Raw genomic sequence first — 17,141 nt, 5'->3', positions numbered from 1 at the left:
CTGCCCGGGCATAGTAACTAACTGTGGTTAGTTATAGCAAATTATAATTATCCTCCCTCCCATAGTCCCGTGCTCATACACCCATCATACATATCCACGATCCCATAGGCCCGTTCCCATATACCCATCATACATATCCTCCATCCCATAGTCCCATGCCCATATACCCATCATATATATTCGCCATCTCATAGTCGAGTGCCCATATACCCATCACACATCCTTCATCTCATAGTCCCATGCCCATATACCCATCATACATATCCTCCATCCCATAGTCCCGTGCCCATATACCCATCATACATATCCGCCATCCCATAGTCCAGTGCCCATATACCCATCACACATCCTCCATCCCATAGTCCCGTGCCCATATACATATACGCCATCCCATAGTCCCGTGCCCATATACCCATCACACATCCTCCATCCCATAGGCCCGTGCCCATATACCCATCATACATATCCACCATCCCATAGTCCCATGCCCATATACCCATCATAAATATCCTCCATCCCATAGTCCAGTGCCCATATGCCCATCACACATCCTCCATCCCATAGTCCCGTACCCATATACATATCCGCCATCCCATAGTCCCGTGCCCATATACCCATCACACATCCTCCATCCCATAGGCCCGTGCCCATATACCCATCATACATATCCTCCATCCCATAGTCCCATGCCCATATACCCATCATACATACAGTTGTGGCCAAAAGTATTGACACCCCTGCAATTCTGTCAAATAATACTCAGTTTCTTCCTGAAAATGATTGCAAACACAAATTCTTTGGTATTATTACACAGGTCAACGAAAAAAATTTTTTTTTCTGGTGTCCAAAATATTTTAATGAATTTGGGGTATTTTTGGGGTGCTGATTCTGAATATGTCATCAGTTTTGCCAGATTGGCTCAAGTTTTTGAGATTTTTGGTATCTTATTTATAGCACTTGTTGGTAAATGCGACGCATCATCTCATTAATTTCTTTGGATTAGTACTTGAACTGAGCAGTTCTCAATATAGTTTTGTGTTAATTAGTGTTCTAAAAGTTTGTTCATAGCTTGATTTTTGCACTAACTTTATGTTGTTGTCTGTTTTCCAGTGAAAAGCATGAACTCATCATGAAGAAGTTGTCTTAACGATCCAGACTCATTCTGTTACATTTGTGGTGAATATACACTGCCAAAACATAGAAGAAACATAACAGACTTCGTAAAAAAAGTGTATTTTGCCTATTTTGGGGTTATGCTTGGGGACCAAGACAAGTTTTGGGCACCACACATAGTGTGCAAAGCATGTATCGAATTATTACGAAAATGGAGCAAAGGACAAAGAAAAAGCTTCAAATTTGGTGTTCCAATGGTGTGGAGAGAGCCAAAAAATCATCATGATGACTGTTATTTCTGTGCAGTGCAAGTGCAAGGATTCAATAAGCATAAGAAACGAAAATGGGAGTAACATGGAATCTGCAAGAAGGCCTGTCCCTCATTGTGAAGATGTGCCTGTACCTGTGTTTACCATAAATAACAGTCATCATGATGATTTTTTGGCTCTCTCCACACCATTGGAACACCAAATTTGAAGCTTTTTCTTTGTCCTTTGCTCCATTTTCGTAATAATTCGATACATGCTTTGCACACTATGTGTGGTGCCCAAAACTTGTCTTGGTCCCCAAGCATAACCCCAAAATAGGCAAAATACACTTTTTTTACGAAGTCTGTTATGTTTCTTCTATGTTTTGGCAGTGTGTATTCACCACAAATGTAACAGAATGAGTCTGGATCGTTAAGACAACTTCTTCTTGATGAGTTCATGCTTTTCACTGGAAAACAGACAACAACATAAAGTTAGTGCAAAAATCAAGCTATGAACAAACTTTTAGAACACTAATTAACACAAAACTATATTGAGAACTGCTCAGTTCAAGTACTAATCCAAAGAAATTAATGAGATGATGCGTCGCATTTACCAACAAGTGCTATAAATAAGATACCAAAAATCTCAAAAACTTGAGCCAATCTGGCAAAACTGATGACATATTCAGAATCAGCACCCCAAAAATACCCTAAATTCGATGAAATATCTTTGGCACCAAAAATGCTGTTGACCAGTGTTATCTTCATTTAATTTGTCTTAAATGAAAAAAAACACAAGAGAATGAAGCAAAAAGCAAAACATTGATCATTTCACACAAAACTCCAAAAATGGGCCAGACAAAAGTATTGGCACCCTCAGCCTAATACTTGGTTGCACAACCTTTAGCCAAAATAACTGCGACCAACCGCTTCCATTAACCATCAATGAGTTTGGAATTTTAGACCATTCTTCTTTGGCAAACTGCTCCAGGTCCCTGATATTTGAAGGGTGCCTTCTCCAAACTGCCATTTTTAGATCTCTCCACAGGTGTTCTATGGGATTCAGGTCTGGACTCATTGCTGGCCACCTTAGAAGTCTCCAGTGCTTTCTCTCAAACCATTTTCTAGTGCTTATTGAAGTGTGTTTTGGGTCATTGTCCTGCTGGAAGACCCATGACGTCTGAGGGAGACCCAGCTTTCTCACACTGGGCCCTACATTATGCTGCAAAATTTGTTGGTAGTCTTCTGACTTCATAAAGCCATGCACATGGTCAAGCAGTCCAGTGCCAGAGGCAGCAAAGCAACCCCAAAACATCAGGGAACCTCCGCCATGTTTGACTGTAGGGACCGTGTTCTTTTCTTTGAATGCCTCTTTTTTTCTCCTGTAAACTCCATGTTGATGCCTTTGCCCAAAAAGCTCTACTTTTGTCTCACCTGACCAGAGAACATTCTTCCAAAACGTTTTAGGCTTTTTCAGGTAAGTTTTGGAAAACTCCAGCCTGGCTTTTTTATGTCTCGGGGTAAGAAGTGGGGTCTTCCTGGGTCTCCTACAATACAGTCCCTTTTCATTCAGACGCCGACGGATAGTACGGGTTGACACTGTTGTACCCTCTGACTGCAGGGCAGCTTGAACTTGTTTGGATGTTAGTCGAGGTTCTTTATCCAACATCCGCACAATCTTGCGTTGAAATCTCTTGTCAATTTTTCTTTTCCGTCCACAGCTAGGGAGGTTAGCCACAGTGCCATGGGCTTTAAACTTCTTGATGACACTGTGCACGGTAGACACAGGAACATTCAGGTCTTTGGAGATGGACTTGTAGCCTTGAGATTGCTCATGCTTCCTCACAATTTGGTTTCTCAAGTCATCAGACAGTTCTTTGGTCTTCTTTCTTTTCTCCATGCTCAATGTGGTACACACAAGGACACAGGACAGAGGTTGAGTCAACTTTAATCCATGTCAACTGGCTGCAAGTGTGATTTAGTTATTACCAACACCTGTTAGGTGCCACTGGTAAGTTACAGGTGCTGTTAATTACACAAATTAGAGAAGCATCACATGATTTTTCGAACAGTGCCAATACTTTTTTCCACCCTCTTTTTTATGTTTGGTGTGGAATTATATCCAATTTGGCTTTAGGACAATTCTTTTTGTGTTTTTTTCATTTAAGACAAATTAAATGAAGATAATAATACCAAAGAATTTGTGTTTGCAATCATTTTCAGGAAGAAACTGAGTATTATCTGACAGAATTGCAGGGGTGTCAATACTTTTGGCCCCAACTGTATCCTCCATCCCATAGTCCCATGCCCATATACCCATCATACATATTCGCCATCCCATAGTCGAGTGCCCATATACCCATCACACATCCTTCATCTCATAGTCCCATGCCCATATACCCATCATACATATCCTCCATCCCATAGTCCTGTGCCCATATACATATCCGCCATCCCATAGTCCCGTGCCCATATACCCATCACACATCCTCCATCCCATAGGCCCGTGCCCATATACCCATCATACATATCCTCCGTCCCATGCCCATATACCCATCATACATATCCGCCATCCCATAGTCCCGTGCCCATATACCCATCACACATCCTTCATCTCATAGTCCCATGCCCATATACCCATCATACATATCCTCCATCCCATAGTCCCGTGCCCATATACCCATCACACATTCTCCATCCCATAGTCAACCATTATGACATCATAATGAGCGGCGGCGGGGCTTGCAACCTATGACATCAGCATCGCCATGGAACCATTGTGACATCATAATGAGGGGCAGTGCTTGATACGCACACACTGTTTCCCCATTATGCAAATAGGGGCATTATGACATCATAATGAGGGGCGGGGCTTGACACATACTTTTTCCCCAGTATGTAGATAGGGGCAAAATTGTTTGGCAAATTGGAACGCGCGGGGTTAAAATTTCGCCTCACAACATAGCTTAGGATGCTCTCGGGTTCCAGACGTGCGACTGTGCCAAATTTTGTGGCTGTAGCTGTGATGGTGCGGATGCTTATCCCGGACATACACACATACATACATACACACTTTGAGCTTTATATATTAGATTACTCTTGGTGATCAGCCTTGGACTTTTCCTTATACTTGTTTATATGCTGGCCATCCACCTATACTTAACCCTTGGTGGCTGTTTTTGTGACCATATGAATGTTACTTAAATCTATTCACATTACCAGGTTCATGCTACCTTTTAAGGAGTATTGTGTACCATCACTCTGCTGTCTGTTCGTGTGTCACTTTTTTAGCCACATATGTTTCTTACCTGGTATTTCAATCAAGATTTGTGATTTTTTAACCACAATATACTTGGACTTTTTGCATTGCTTTTTTCCTTTGGTTTATATTCACATGTTTGCAGTGTGTCCTGCACTGTCCCTACAATGAGCTGGAGTGTTTATTTTGATCAATCCTATTCATGAGTACTTTAAATATGATGTTACTTTTATCTAGCTTTTTGTGCTGCCATTTTTGCTTACTATTCCTTCAGATATTTGTAGACAGCTATTAAGTCTCATTTCAGCCTTCTTTTTTGTAAGCTAAACATTCCCAGATCCTTTAACCGTTCCTCGTAGGACACACTTTGCAGTCTGCTTACCATCCTGGTAGCTCTTGTCTGAACTTCCTCCAGTTTTTCAAATGTCTTTTTTAACATGTGGTGCCCAGAACTGAACATAGTATTCCAGATGAGGCCTGACCAAGGAGGAGTAGAGGGGGATAATTACTACACGTGATCTATGCGTCTCTTAATACATCCTAGAATTGTGTTTGCCTTTTTTGCTGCTGCATCACACTGTTGACTCATGTGCAGTCATTGATCTATTAGTATACCGAAGTTTTCACACATTCTGTTACTTAGTGCTATTCCTCCCATTCTATAGACGTAATTTTTGTTTTTCTTGCCCAGATGTAAAATCTTGCATTTCTCCATGTTAAATAACATTCTATTAGTTGCTGCTCATTTTCAAGCTTATCTAGATCCCTCTGAATCCTTTCTCTGTCTTCTCTAGTTCTAGGTATCCCTCCTAGCTTTGAATTGTCTGCAGATTTGATTAGTTTGCCTTCAGTTCCCTTATCTTGATCATTTATAAAAATGTTGAACAACACTTGGGCCAGTACAGAACCTTGTGGTACCTCACTCAAAACACTTCGAATTGAATGTGACATCATATATTACCACTCTGAGTACAATCACTGAGCCAGTTATGAATGCAAATAACTGTAGCCTTGTCAATCTCACACTTGGTCATTTTTCCAATAAGGAGATATGATATTTTATCAAATGCTTTACTGAAGTCGAGATATCCTATAGCTATTGCAATTCCCTGATCCACCTAGTCAGTGATTCCACCAGGAAATCAGATTAGTCTGGCGTGACTTGTTTGCTACAAACCCATGCTGGCTCTTGTTATTGTATTCTTATCCAAGTATTTACATGCTTGCTGTTTAATAATTTGGCTCACTGGCCAGTTGCTTTCCTTTTATGACGATAGTGACAGCATTTGCCCTTTTCTAATCTTCTGAGACTTCTGTTCTCCAGGATTTTTCAAAGATTATGGCTAGTGGTTCTGCAATTTCCTCTGCTGACTCTTTCCATACTGTAGTGTGTAATTAACCTGGACCAGGAGATTTAAATTAATTTACATTAGCTAAGTCTTCCCTTACTATGTCTGTTTATAGATAGTGTGTTTTATTTTATTCCTTTGATGGCACCGTGAAGATCAGTTGATGTTACAGTTGCTTTCTTAGAGAACACAGATGCAAAAAAGGAATCTAAAAGTTCAGCATTCCCAACTTCACACTTTTTATCCTGTAAAAATCCTATAGCATCTTTGACTTTTCTTTTGCTTTTGGCATACCCTCAAAATCCTTTATTACGGCTTTTGATCTCCTTTGCAAGCCTCACTTGCTCTTTACGGTTGCCCTGCATTCCTTGCAAACAGGATTATATTCTTGCTTAGATATGCTCCCCTCTTTCTATTTAACATACATGTCCCTTTTACCTTTTTAACAAGTGATTAAGTTCTGAGTTCATCCATCCTGGTCTCTTTAAATGTTTCCAATTCTTCCTTCTTTTCAGGATTGTTACAGATTGTGTAGTGAAAAAAGTCAAATGCTCATTTTTTCCTCCCACTTTCTAAATATTTCTAATACAGCTCCAGTGGTCCCATTGCCAGACTTCTCTCATCATAAGCAGCGTACAGGGTAGGGATAGTGGCCCAAACACCTTTCTTGCACAAGGTTCCCAAGCTGTTCGTGTCAGCCCCTGGTATAGTTGCTAGACAGGCACAAACAGGACTGGTACGGGAACACAGGACGGCCACAGGTATGGGAACACAGGTGCAGTAACACGTGCAGGATCAGTAGCAGGACTAAGCAAATCAGGATGGATATGGGTATGGGTTCAGCAGGATGGACTAGAACAGGTGCAGGCAGGGTGGACAGGATCAGGAAAGAAGAGCGAGTAGGATTAGAATGCATGGTTATGGGGACACACAACTAGCTAGCAGGATAGATAGTGATTACTAAAGTTGCTAAGGTACTTTCTAATAAGGGATGATTCCTTATATACCAAACGCCTCCCAGCTATTGGCTTTGGACGGTTGTAGAAGCGTGCATACTGGTCATTTAAGAGGCGGGGAGCGTGTACTGCGACCTAAGTACACTCCCAGGAGACCTGCGTGCTATACGCAGGTCCTGGGAGGTAAGCAGATGCTGGGGCAGTGCGGATAGCCAAGTTAACACGCAGGCATCCCTGCAGGAGGGAGGAATTTGACACATGCAGGGGCGCCAGCAATGCTGTAATAGTATGTCTTAAGGGGCCATTATTCGAACAATCCACTTCAAAAATTGTTTTATCATTTTTATAAAATGCTCTAGATGGGAGATAGTGAAGAAAATGAGAAAGTTGATCAATTCCCCAGGATCCCAAGGGTGAAGGAGTCAAGGGAGCCTGTGGGTGTTTCTTTGGAGGCCATACGTTTCTCTGTTCGAAATATGTCACTCTCAAATAGCCACTGTTTAGCCAGGAGCAAAAAAAAGTCATCCTCCATTCCTTGGGGGAAAAAATTACCTAAGATAGGGTACATAGAGGACAAATGGGGTATAATTGATGAACGATCAGAAAGATTATTGCAACATGCAAGAGTGGCCCCAATCAAGGGATGAGTTTTGAGCATCGAAACAGTCAATGAGTCTTAACCAGGGAGTGGTTATTAGAGGAATGTTTGTAAAACTTTCTTCAATCACAACTCAGGCTTTTCCAGAAGCATTCCTACCCCAATCTAGAACTCTAAAAAGATGAGAGGTAACGTAGTACGACCATGATCTGAAATCAAGAAGCGCTATAGCCCCTGAGGGCTTTGGGCGGTACAGTGTGGTTCTATCAACACATGGAAGTTTGCCAGACCATATAAATTTAGTTTGGACGGCAGCGAGACTCCTAAAGGAAGATGATGGATTGCCGATCAAAAGAGCTTGAATAACGTATAGGATCCAAGAGAGAACATTCATCTTAAAGATTGTGCTTCTGCCAAACCATGTAAAGGCACTCCTCGTCCTTATCGAGCAGTTCTCCAGCATCGATTTAAGTAACTTGTAAAATTAAAACTAAAAGGTGGATGTAAAACTAAAGGTGGTTTTCAATGGTGTCAGATTAAGGCTGTGTGCCCACGATGCGTTTTGTTAAGCTTTTCCGCAGCGTTTGTGCCGGATCAGACACTGCAGAAACGCTTACAAGATGCTTCTAATTAATTAGCATGCGTTTTTGGCTTTTTGTGCCAGTGCATGCGTTTTTGACCGCTCAGGAATCGCTTAGCGGCTAAAAACGCAGCATGCTCATTAATTCCCGCAATGAGGGCGTTTTTAGCCATCCCCAATGTTCCCAGAAAAAGCGTGTCAAAAAACGGGTCAAAAACTAGCGGCTTTTTGGCAAAAACTGCGCAAGAAACGCGCGGAAAAAGACGCGCTGTTTCTGGGAAAGGGGATCCTTTTCCTGAGCGTTTAAAAACGCTAGCGTGGGCACATAGCCTAAAGTTCATTGCTTCAGATTTTGAAAAGTTAATTTTAAAATTTGATAGTCAATTGTATGTACTGAATTCTGACATCAGGTTAGGTAAAGAAATATTCAGTTTATTGATGACGAAAAGTAGATCATGTGCATAAGTCACAATCTTTTATGGAGAACCGTGGATGCAGAGGCCCACTATGTTAGTGTTAGACCAAACTCTCAAATGAAACGGTTCCAATGTGAAAATGAAAATCAGAGAGGAAAGTGCACACCCTTGTCAAGTGTCATTACATATATCAAAAACCTTAGATAAGACCTGTTTACCTTTACCCTGGCGATTGGCTTTGAGTACAAGGCGTAAATCCGGCTTAGCATATTGGATTTCAGACAGTCGAGAAAGTGTCTCATTCAAAAAAGCCGGATTACTTACCGGTAATGCTCTTTTAATGAGTCCACGACAGCACCCACTGGAGGTATCGGATCCGCCCATTTGGAACAGGAAACCCTACAGGAAAGATAAAAGGGGCGGTCCGCCTTTCCTCCTCAGTTTTACGTTTCAGAGTACCAGAAGGACCGCCAAGGATTAGGCAATGTTCTCTTATTTTAACATCTTTCTTATCCATTATTTGGTTAATATACTTTAACTATTGATATCTTTAGGGGGGGAAGTGAGCGGGTGCTGTCGTGGACTCATTAAAAGAGCATTACCGGTAAGTAATCCGGCTTTTTACTCTTCGCCACGACAGCACCCACTGGAGAGATTCCAGAGACCATCACCTGGGTGGGACCACCGTGCCAAGGATAGTCCTGCCAAAGCTTAAGTCAGAGGTTGATGAAAGATCAAGTCTGTAGTGCTTATAGAAGGTAGAAGGGGATGACCAAACTGCCGCCTTACATATAGTTTCAATCGGAACATCTCCCTTTTCCGCCCAAGAGGTTGCCATTGCCCTGGTGGAATGCGCCCTGATGTTCCCTGGAGGATCTTCGTTTTTTGCGGAGTAGGCTAAACGAATGGCCTCTCTGATCCACCGGGAAATGGTGCTCTTCGTGACTCCATACCCCTTCTTACAGCCCTGAAATGAAACAAATAGGGCCCTGCTCTGCCTCCAACTGTTGGACCTCTCAATACATTTTAGGACAGTTCTTTTGACGTCCAGAGTATGGAACTTCTGCTCTTCCGGAGTAGAGGGATTTTTATAGAAGGTTGGGAGGAGTATCTCCTGAGATCTATGGTATTTTGTTGCCACTTTTGGCAGGTAGGCAGGGTCTGGTTTTAATACTAATCTGTCTTGGTATTCTTGGAAAAAAGGTGGATCTATTGACAAGGCTTGGATATCACCCACTCTTCTAGCTGAGGTTAGTGATACTAAGAGGGCCATTTTAAGTGCTAAGTATTTGAAGGGTATTGTGTCGATCGGCTCAAAGGGGTCTACCGTTAGGGCGTCTAAGACCAGATTTAGATCCCATGTAGGGACGGAGGGTATGTGGATTGGAGCTATTCGTTCACATGCTGTAATAAAACGAGTTATCCACTTGTTGCCTGCTATATTATGGCCATATAGTGCTCCTAATGCCGATATTTGTACTCTCAGTGTATTTACTGCTAAGCCTAAGTCTTTCCCCTTCTGCAGAAATTCCAAGATTGGGATTATCGGAACTTCTGCTGTATGAGGTACTGTATGGAATTGAAGAAATTTTTTCCATATTCTAGTGTAAATTTGGGTTGTGGACTGTTTTCTACTTTGTAGTAGTGTAGTAATTAAGGACTCCGAGAATCCTCTTGTCCTCAATAACTGCCTCTCAAATTCCACGCCGTCAAGTGCAAGCTGAGCACTTGAGGGTGGAAAAAGGGGCCTTGGGAGAGTAGATTGGCAGTCGGAAGGATCCAAGGATCTGTTATTGACATAATCTGCAGCCACGAAAACCACGGTCTTTTTGGCCAGAACGGTGCTATTAAGATTATTCTTGCTTTGTCGTCTCTGATCTTCCGAATTACTTGAGGTAGGAGGATCAATGGAGGGAACGCATACGCTAGGTTGAAATTCCATGGAACTAGAAAGGCGTCCAGTATGTTTGGGTGATCTGACGGAGATAGGGAGGCAAATGTTTTTATCTGCCTGTTCTCCCTTGTGGCGAAAAGATCCACCTCGGGTTGTCCCCATGCGGCTACTATGTCCCTGAAGACCTTCCGATTGAGGCACCACTCTCCTTGTCGTAGAGTGTGACGGCTTAGGAAGTCTGCCTTTTGATTGCTCTCGCCTCTGATATGAAGGGCCGAGAGGGACAAAAAATAGTTTTCTGCTAAGTTTAAAATTCTTGCCGCTGAAGACATCAGAGTCTCTGATCGAGTTCCTCCTTGTCTGTTTATATATGCCACTGTGGTGGTATTGTCCGACAGGATCCTTACATGCTTCTGTTGGAGCTGCGGAAGGAAGTTGTATAGAGCATAGAACACTGCAGTCAGTTCTTTTAAATTAGATGAGTAATCACATTCCTCTTTACTCCACCTTCCCTGATAAAACCCATTCTCCATGTGGGCTCCCCAGCCCTGGGGACTGGCATCGGTGGTTACGATACAGGATGGAACTATAACCCATGGAACTCCTGAACATAAATGGTCATCGTCTAACCACCACTCTAGGGAAGTCAAGACTTCTTGTGACAGGGTTATTTTGCTCTGTAAATGACCACTATGTCGCTTATCCTCCTGGAGGATCTGGTGTTGTAGCGTACGGACATGGTACTGGGCCCACCGGACTGCCGGGGTGCAAGAATTTAGTGATCCTAATAGTGACATTGCTCCTCTTAAGGATACACGTGGTTTATCTATAGCTGCTTGTATTTTTTGTTTTGTGAGGATGATTTTTACCTGGGGTAGTAGACATCTCTGGGTCAAGGAATCTAGTTGAAATCCTAGAAATGTCTGGAGAGATTGCGGATCGAGTCTGGACTTTTGGATATTGATGATCCAGCCAAGGCTCTGAAAAGAGGAGATTGCGTCAGTCACGCGTTCAGTACATTGTTTGACTGAATTCCCAATTACTAGGAAGTCGTCTAGATGTGGCACAATTAGTGTGTCCTTTTGGCGAAGGTAGGCCATCACTTCTGCCCTGCCATCACCTTGGTAAATATTCTTGGTGCCGTGGAAAGCCCGAAGGGCATTGCCGCGTATTGGAAATTATGAATCCTTCCCTCGACTTCCACTGCGACTCTTAGGTATTTCTGGAATCTGTTGTGTATAGGGAGATGATAATAAGCATCTTTTAAATCAATCCCTGCCATTACGCAATTTGGGAAAAGAAGCTTTATAGTGGATCTAATTGATTCCATTTTGAACTTATAATTTTTTATAAATGAATTTAGCTTCTTTAAATTAATAATGGTTCTAAATGTACCGTCTGGTTTAGACACCAAAAACAGGGGAGAGTAAAAGCCTCTACCCTGTTGTTCCTTAGGGACGTCAACTAAAACTTTTTTAGCTAGCAGGACTCGAATCTCGTCTTCGAGAGCCTTTTGCTGAAGTAAGGAATTAAGGCGAGTTATAACAAAGAACTCATAGGGGATCCGAAGGAATTCAATCTTTATTCCTTCCTTGATTATGTTCAAAATCCATGGGTTTAACGTAATTTGTTCCCACTTGGTAAAAAAAAATTTTAATCTACCCCCAACTGGTGGGTCTAAACTTTTAATTTTTATCTCTCCTATATGTTGGCCCTCTGAAGATGGTACCCTTCTGCTTTTCGTCTTTCGTGGCCCATCTATTCGTTCTGTCCGATTGTCTTCTTCTCCCGAATGGCCGTCTCTTAAAGGTTTTCCTATAAAACGGAATGGGAGAATCACTGAAGGCCTTTTTCCTTTCTTTTGCCTTGGCGAGAATTTCGTCTAAGGCTTTTCCGAAGAGGAACTCACCCTCGCATGGGGTTGCACTAATTTTGGATTTTGACTGTGCATCCCCTTTCCAGCTCTTTATCCACAGCGCGCGTCTGGCGTTATTCACCAGGGCTGCCGATCTTGCTGCCAGTCTTAGGGTGTCCGCTGAAGCGTCTGCCATAAAGGCAGCTGCCCCTCTTATCAACGGGATGGCTGCACGCAGTTTCTCCCTTGACACTCTTTGCTCAATCTGCTGGTCTAATTGATCTAGCCATACCAGCATTGACCTAGCAGTACATGTGCTGGCTATTGCGGGTTTGAATACCCCGGTGGTGGATTCCCAGGACCTTTTGAGCGAAGATTCAGCCTTTCGGTCCAATGGGTCTGCTAACAATCCTGCGTCCTCGACCGGGATCGAGGTTTGTTTGGAAGTGGAGGATATGACAGCGTCCACCTTTGGTATTTTAGTCCATTTTAATAGATCTTCATCAGTGAACGGGTACTTCCGTTTTGAAGCGGATGGGAGAAAACCCCTCTGGTCGTGTTTTTCCCACTCCCTTTTGATGAGATCTTTAATTGCCGGTATTACTGGAAATGATCTCCTCTTTTTCTCTGCCAATCCCGCAAACATAATGTCCTGCGCGGTCTGGGCTCCCCTTTCCTCTTCACACCCCATAGTATTTCTAACCGCTTTTACCAGGTTATCTACGCTGTCCAGTGGAAAACATGCGCGTCCTTCCACCTCCAAGGATGATGATGAGGACGTGGATGCGGAGCCTGAGTTTAGCTCCTGTTCTTCCTCTGACTCTGAACTAACAATGACCTGTTTTCTATGACTGGACTCTGCGGGAGTGCTGGCGCGGTTGATGGCTTGTATTTCCTCCCTAATTATGGCTCGGATATCCTTAGAAGATATCGTCGACCCCTGCCTGGTCTCTTTAATGCATTGTTTGCAGAGTTTTTTGGGGTAGGAGTCAGGGAGAGGCTCTGAACATAATGCGCATTCTTTATGTTTTGTTTTTTCCTTTTTTCTTTGACTGAAGTGGGAGGTCAAAGGTAAAGAGAGGGGGGAGGGGGGGGGAGGAGAGGAGGTTAGCTTAATAGGTAGAGCATATACTTTGCACACTCACCCAGTGAAGCTTAATACCGGTTCGGATGGCTGAGACTGTTTGGATCGGGTTTCTGCTGCCTCGCTCCTGCGGGCAGTCTCTGTCCTGGCGCTGCGGTCCCTGGTGGAGTTGCCCCCAGCTGAATCCCCTGCTGGGGTCTGCGACTCTGCGGGGGACGACATGGTTCCAACGTTGCAGCGCTGTTTTATCTATACACTTATCGTACCCCCGGAAGTCGCCCTGTCACAGGGCGCATGCGCCGCGTCATCGCCATCTTACCCCGGAAGTTCAACCATTACTTCCGGGGTATAGGAGCGTCGGGCGCCGGCCCGCTCCCGCGCCACCGCTACGGACACGCGCGGCTCGCGCGCTCATGGCCTCACCATCCACGCTATACCCCCACCGATGGGGGGGGGGGATCCCCCGGATGCCAGACCGGCCCGCTCCCTGGTAAGACCGGGCGGCCCTCCCCGGACCCGGCCATTACCACTATGCCACCAGACGAGGGGGGAGCCGTCAAACGGAGTCTCCCCCGATGCTGCTTCCGGACCGCAGCCCCTGCCGTTCCCGAAGAGACCGCACAGGCGGATGCATGGCCCAGGTAAGATCCTGCAGGATCCTGCTCCATTTGGAACAGGAAACCAAAACTGAGGAGGAAAGGCGGACCGCCCCTTTTATCTTTCCTGTAGGGTTTCCTGTTCCAAATGGGCGGATCCGATACCTCCAGTGGGTGCTGTCGTGGCGAAGAGTAAAATAACCAGTTTACCCTATCGAATGCCTTTTCTGCATCGGTAGACAAAAGCATAAGAGGCTGAGATTTAAGTCTGGTTCTATATATTAGGTTTAAAGGCTTAGTTGTATTGTTCCCTTGCCTCTCTACTTCTCACACAACCCATCTGATCTGGATGGATAATATCCAGTAGAAGGTGGGAGACTCTGGATGCAATCATTTCCGCACACAGCTTAATGTCTACATTAAAGGTACGGTCACACTTAGCGATGCACCAGCCATCCCGACCAGCGATATGACGCGGTCAGGATCGCTGGTACATCGCTAAGTGGTCGCTAGTGAGCTGCCACACAGGCAGATCTCACCAGCGACATTGCAGGGGTCTGGGGTCGCTACTTACCTGTCAGACGAGGCAATTCTGACATCCTCCCGCCCGCGTCCACGCGTCACCACAGCAGGAAGCGGACGACGAGAAACGGCTCAGGACGTTCTCGCGCGATCGGCGATAACCAGCGGGGGAGCGGTCGGAGGTAAGTATCAGACATAGCGATATTGCTAGCGATATCGCTTAGTGTGACAGGCCCTTTAGACGAGAAATAGGTCTATAACTTGCACATTGGGAAAGTTCTTTCCCTTTCTTATGGATAGAAGATACAGTATGTGAGCTGGCAGAGAGTATCCCAGGAGAGAAGATCCTTTGGATAACACATTTAAGCTAGAGATAAGATAGGTAGAAAAATTCCAGGAACTTATAATATGGCAGTGAACACCCGCCTGGGCCAGGGGCTTTCCAGGAGTTGGCTTCCTTTACAGCTGTTTGCACTTTCCCTATAGTAAAGGGTAGCTTGTGAAAACCCGTTGCAGTGTCAAACAAAGAGGGAAAACCAGACTCCTCAATGTATGTTTGAATGCGCAATTTAAAATCGTCACTTTGTGTAGTAGGGATAGTTGAGTCTACTGCGCATAATGAGTAGACATTTTTAAATGTCTCCGCGATCTCAGGAATAAGGTGCTTGTCTCTGTGTTTGATCCATGATCAAAAGGATATACAGTATGTGTTAGCTTTCTGTATTCTTACTGCACTCGCCAGAGACTTACCGCTTTTATTGTGATGTTGCTACACATATTAGGGCTTCAGCTATGTGTAGCAGAAATGCTCACCTGCTATGAACGCTGACCATGGGATGGCGCTCATAGCAGATCGACAGTGACAATAATGGGGTGCTCCTGCAGACCCTGGGTTGTCATGCCAACCCATCAGATCTCATGTGACAGGGGTGCCTATTGGCCGGGTTAGTGACATGCTCCCCGCGTGAGCATGTTGAATGCCGCTGTCAAAGATGGATATAGCGGGCATTTAACATCTAAACAGCCACAGGAGGATCGTGATTCCATCCGCAACTGTTAGGGACACATTGACAGCTGATTAAATAAGCTGTCATGTGCCAGGAAAGATGCAGGCTTAGCGCCAGAGCCTGCATCAAAGGGTGAAACACGACACATTTCTTGACGTAGTATAACAATCCTCTCAGCACCTATTGTGCTGGAGCCTTCCCTCCAGGATTCACATCATTTAGGCTAGTCACTTCAGTGACACATACACTCCAACCAGTACTTACTGTAGTGCTAAGATATTAAAGACCATCAGGAATCCATATTGATGGTCTGTCTTTAAAAAACCCTTTAAGATACTATACAGTAACAGTTCAGTTTCTATTAGCTTGTATTTTCTGTAACTTACTTAACACCTGGTGTACCAATTACTGCATAGGTTTGTTATCAGTGTTCAGAGAGAACATGCTTACAGTACCATCCAGTACCAGCTAACTACTGCATACCTTTGTGATTAATGTTAGTGAGAACAAGCATCCTCCAAATACTACATATTTTCGTTATCAGTATTCAGTAAGAAAGTGTATGTTTATATTATGGTAGAATATTTGGTGCCAGGAAAGCTTCTGGGCATGTTCTGTGTGATGACGTATTTGTCCAAAGGTGACTGATATCTGAAGAGTTGGCCACTCAGAAAGAAGGATATTACTTTGGACAAGTAGAATCTGCTAGAGCTCGTCTAACACTTGATTACACAAGCATTGTTTTTTCTAAACAATATATAAGCTGGGGAAGACTTTAGCTAAGACAGAAGCCTGCAACTTATAAACTGGAGGGGACGCTTGTGTGGGTCTATAGTGTGGATATCCCAGGAATTTATCTGTCTTCGGCTTCTCACGGTTGATGTTTCCGGACATATGACGCTCTTTTCCTGATGAAGTTTTTCTTTTGTAGTGTGTAATGTAAGTACTTTACTTTTGTGATGTATATTATGCATAAGTGTATGCAATATCACACTATTTCCAATTTTCTGTAATCAATGAATTATTGTAATACAATTAATCGCCTTCTTTAAAGCAGTATCCGATCCCTTTAAATACTTAGCAAAACAACCTGCCCAGCTGAAAGCCTTCAGTTGCTACAAGAGGATTAAAATGTGTATTTTTCCTAACATTAGGCCAAATTTGTACAGTTGTCAAAAAATAGGGTGATCCCTAAATGACTATAAAATTTCAAAATCTATGTAGTGTAGAAGAGTCACCATAAAACCTGCATTTACCAAAAGGTTAGTACATGTGGATCTACATCCCACCCAGTCCAGGGAATAATGCAAAATAGCTGCTAAGGCTTATAACATTTTAGGAGAAAATTATCCTTTTGTGATTTAAAAATACTGACGCTGTTAGCTGCTCCAACTCCCCACATAAACTGTCTAAACATTCTCTTGACAAGTTTTTCATGAGAGGTTTTTTTTTTTTGTAAATGTGAGGAAGAGTCTAGAGCAAAAACAATATTCTATGGAAAGGCACCATTTTAAGGAGATTATATTTTCCAGCGTAAGACAGTGAACTTTTTTTTCTATATGCTTATCTCCTAGTTTAAAGGGGTTGTCCGGGCTTTTCACATAATCTCAGTACATATCTGGGCTGCAGAATTATGACAATAAGTAATTTACTTTCTGTCAC

At 43.5% G+C, this 17,141-nt stretch overlaps 2 protein-coding genes across 7 annotated transcripts in view; both read right to left on the bottom strand.

Annotated features, from left to right (window-relative positions):
• The window catches only part of RUFY1 (RUN and FYVE domain containing 1), a 573,324-nt gene that overhangs the window by 230,565 nt on the left and 325,618 nt on the right, over positions 1 to 17,141 (bottom strand). The window lies entirely within an intron of this gene.
• Positions 8,848 to 15,928, bottom strand: LOC141087870 (uncharacterized). 2 transcript variants are annotated; one of them, XM_073573709.1, is made up of 2 exons: positions 12,325 to 15,928; positions 8,848 to 12,230 (listed from the first exon to the last, which is right to left on the bottom strand). In XM_073573709.1, the coding sequence occupies exons 1-2, from the start codon at positions 12,959 to 12,961 to the stop codon at positions 11,515 to 11,517; spliced, it is 1,353 nt and encodes a 450-aa protein (XP_073429810.1). In that variant the 5' UTR covers positions 12,962 to 15,928; the 3' UTR covers positions 8,848 to 11,514. The 2 variants fall into 2 exon arrangements, with proteins under 2 accessions (XP_073429810.1, XP_073429809.1); XM_073573708.1 differs by having other exon boundaries at positions 12,325 to 15,104.

Source organism: Dendrobates tinctorius, unplaced genomic scaffold, assembly GCF_039654945.1.
Source record: "Dendrobates tinctorius isolate UK_male_01 unplaced genomic scaffold, ASM3965494v1 ptg000036l, whole genome shotgun sequence".
Taxonomy (NCBI): domain Eukaryota; kingdom Metazoa; phylum Chordata; class Amphibia; order Anura; family Dendrobatidae; genus Dendrobates; species Dendrobates tinctorius.
Note: the sequence above shows the minus strand (reverse complement) of the source record. Positions and strands in the feature narration are given on the sequence as shown.